The 1,977-nt window shown below is 54.7% G+C and overlaps 1 protein-coding gene across 1 annotated transcript in view; it reads left to right on the forward strand.

The window, feature by feature from the left end:
* The window catches only part of IKBKG (inhibitor of nuclear factor kappa B kinase regulatory subunit gamma), a gene marked incomplete at its 3' end in the record, with an annotated part of 4,635 nt that extends 2,667 nt beyond the window's left edge, over positions 1–1,968 (forward strand). The window contains exons 3-4 of the mRNA XM_023199807.1: positions 679–775; positions 1,809–1,968. Of these exons, the coding sequence (XP_023055575.1) occupies positions 679–775; positions 1,809–1,968 (257 nt within the window). The remainder of the gene's footprint in view (positions 1–678; positions 776–1,808) is intronic.
* Positions 1,969–1,977: the final 9 nt, after the last annotated feature.

Genomic DNA, 1,977 nt, shown 5'->3' on the forward strand with positions numbered 1-1,977 from the left:
CTGGGACCTCAGGTTCCTGTCCTTGGCGTGCCTTTTGAGTCTCCTTTAGAACAGTTCCCCTGCCTTTCTGAGCTGTTTGTGAAGTTCACCGTTTCGAAGAGTGCAGGGTAGTTCTATTGTATTATTACTATTAATTATTATTATTACTATTACTATTGTTATTTTCAAGACAGGGTCTTGCTCTATCGTTCAGGCTGGAGTGCAGTCACATTATCTCAGTTTACTGTACCTTCTGCCTCTTGGGCTCAAGCGATCCTCCCAACTAGCTGGGACTATAGGCACAGGCCAGTACACCTGGCTAATTTTTGTATTTTTGGTAGAGGTGGTGTTTTCCCATGTTGCCCAGGCTGGTCTTGAACTCCTGAGCTCAAGCGATCCTCCCGCCTTGGCTTCTCAAAACGTTGGGATTACGGGTGTGAGCCACCGCATCTGGCCGCGATTTTATTATAAACATTTTAAAATATTAGCTTTTAGGAAAACGACATTAACTGCTTGGTGACCAGTCCAGCGCTCTGCTTTAGAGCTGACAGCCTCAGGAATCCTCACACAGCCTTGGAAGACCCCATTCCAGGCCTGTGATGCGCGGGAGGGAAGGAAGCGGGTAGAGTTGGAAGCAGGCAGGAACTGTGGCTGGACTGGGATGAGGTGGTTTCTCCAGCAAAAGCTCCTTTTCCTCAGGCGGAAGCTGGCCCAGTTGCAGGTGGCCTATCACCAGCTCTTCCAAGAATACGACAACCACATCAAGAGCAGCCTGGTGGGCAGCGAGCGGAAGCGAGTAAGTGCGGCTGCTGGGGCTCTAGGGCTGGCCTTGTCTCTTCCTCTCCCCGCTTCCCTGAACCTTGAGAATGGGCTTCTGGGAGGGACGCTTGACTTGCCTTAGACCTTTATCAGGCTGCAGCTGTGACAGCTCAGGGAAGCTGTGGGGAGATGGCAACCCCGGGATGTGGCTCTCAGGAGTGTGAGCAGGCCACCATAATGGGGGGCTGGGCCAGAGCCTTGGGATGCTCCCTCTGTGGGGCTGGGGATATCTTGTCTCCATGGACATTCCCTCTTGCCAGCCATCGCCATTTAGGCACCTGGCTCAGCTTCCCCCAAGCCAAGGTAAGCCCGGCAACATTTCCACCCCAGTGTTGGTCGGGAGCCTTTTCCTAGTTTGTCCTCATCAGACCTAAGCTGGGTGCAGTTTGCTAGCGATCATGTTTTAGCAGGACACCATCAATCGTAAGTGTACCCAGAGGAGATTTATAAGGACAAAGCCTGAAGCCAGGTCACATGGGGAAGAGTTAGCTACAAAACTGGCCACTTAATTTCTGGAGGGAAGCGTTGGTGGGGTGTGTCTGCGTGTGTCTCAGGGAGCTGGGGATGCCTGTGTGGGAGGAGTGCACTTCTGACCAGGTGGCAGAGTGGAAGGACTGAGGACTCTCAGCTTAGCTGTGCACGTGGCGGGCACAGGACCGGCTCGCTGTGAGTGGGTGTGGCCTGTGTCCTACGAAGGGTGGGAGGAAGGCTGTGCAGCTGGGGGTTCTGGGAAGGGAATGTCGGCCTGGCTGGAAGGTTGTGCCAGATGACCTCAGTGGCCTCTTCAGTTCTGAAAAAAACCTCAGCATCTCTTCCTCTGTCGTTTTGGGCCGTGACAGGACGCAGTCTTCTCCCTGTGCACGCTGAGATCCTGCAGTGGGCCCTCAAATCAGGGGCTGGCATCACCCAGCTTGGTCAACCAGGGCCACTCTTTCGTCCTTCTCAGTTCTTCTCAGCCAGCCTCGCCCCTGGCCGACAAGGCTCTGTCAGCTCCCCTTGCCCGTCTTTAGGGAATGCAGCTGGAAGATCTCAAGCAGCAGCTCCAGCAGGCCGAGGAGGCCCTGGTGGCCAAACAGGAGGTGATCGATAAGCTGAAGGAGGATGCCGAGCAGCACAAGATTGTGATGGAGACCGTTCCGGTGCTGAAGGCGCAGGTGAGGGCCCTCCTCTGTGGCCCAC

The sequence above is a fragment of the Piliocolobus tephrosceles genome, unplaced genomic scaffold, assembly GCF_002776525.5.
Source record: "Piliocolobus tephrosceles isolate RC106 unplaced genomic scaffold, ASM277652v3 unscaffolded_10247, whole genome shotgun sequence".
Lineage (NCBI taxonomy): Eukaryota > Metazoa > Chordata > Mammalia > Primates > Cercopithecidae > Piliocolobus > Piliocolobus tephrosceles.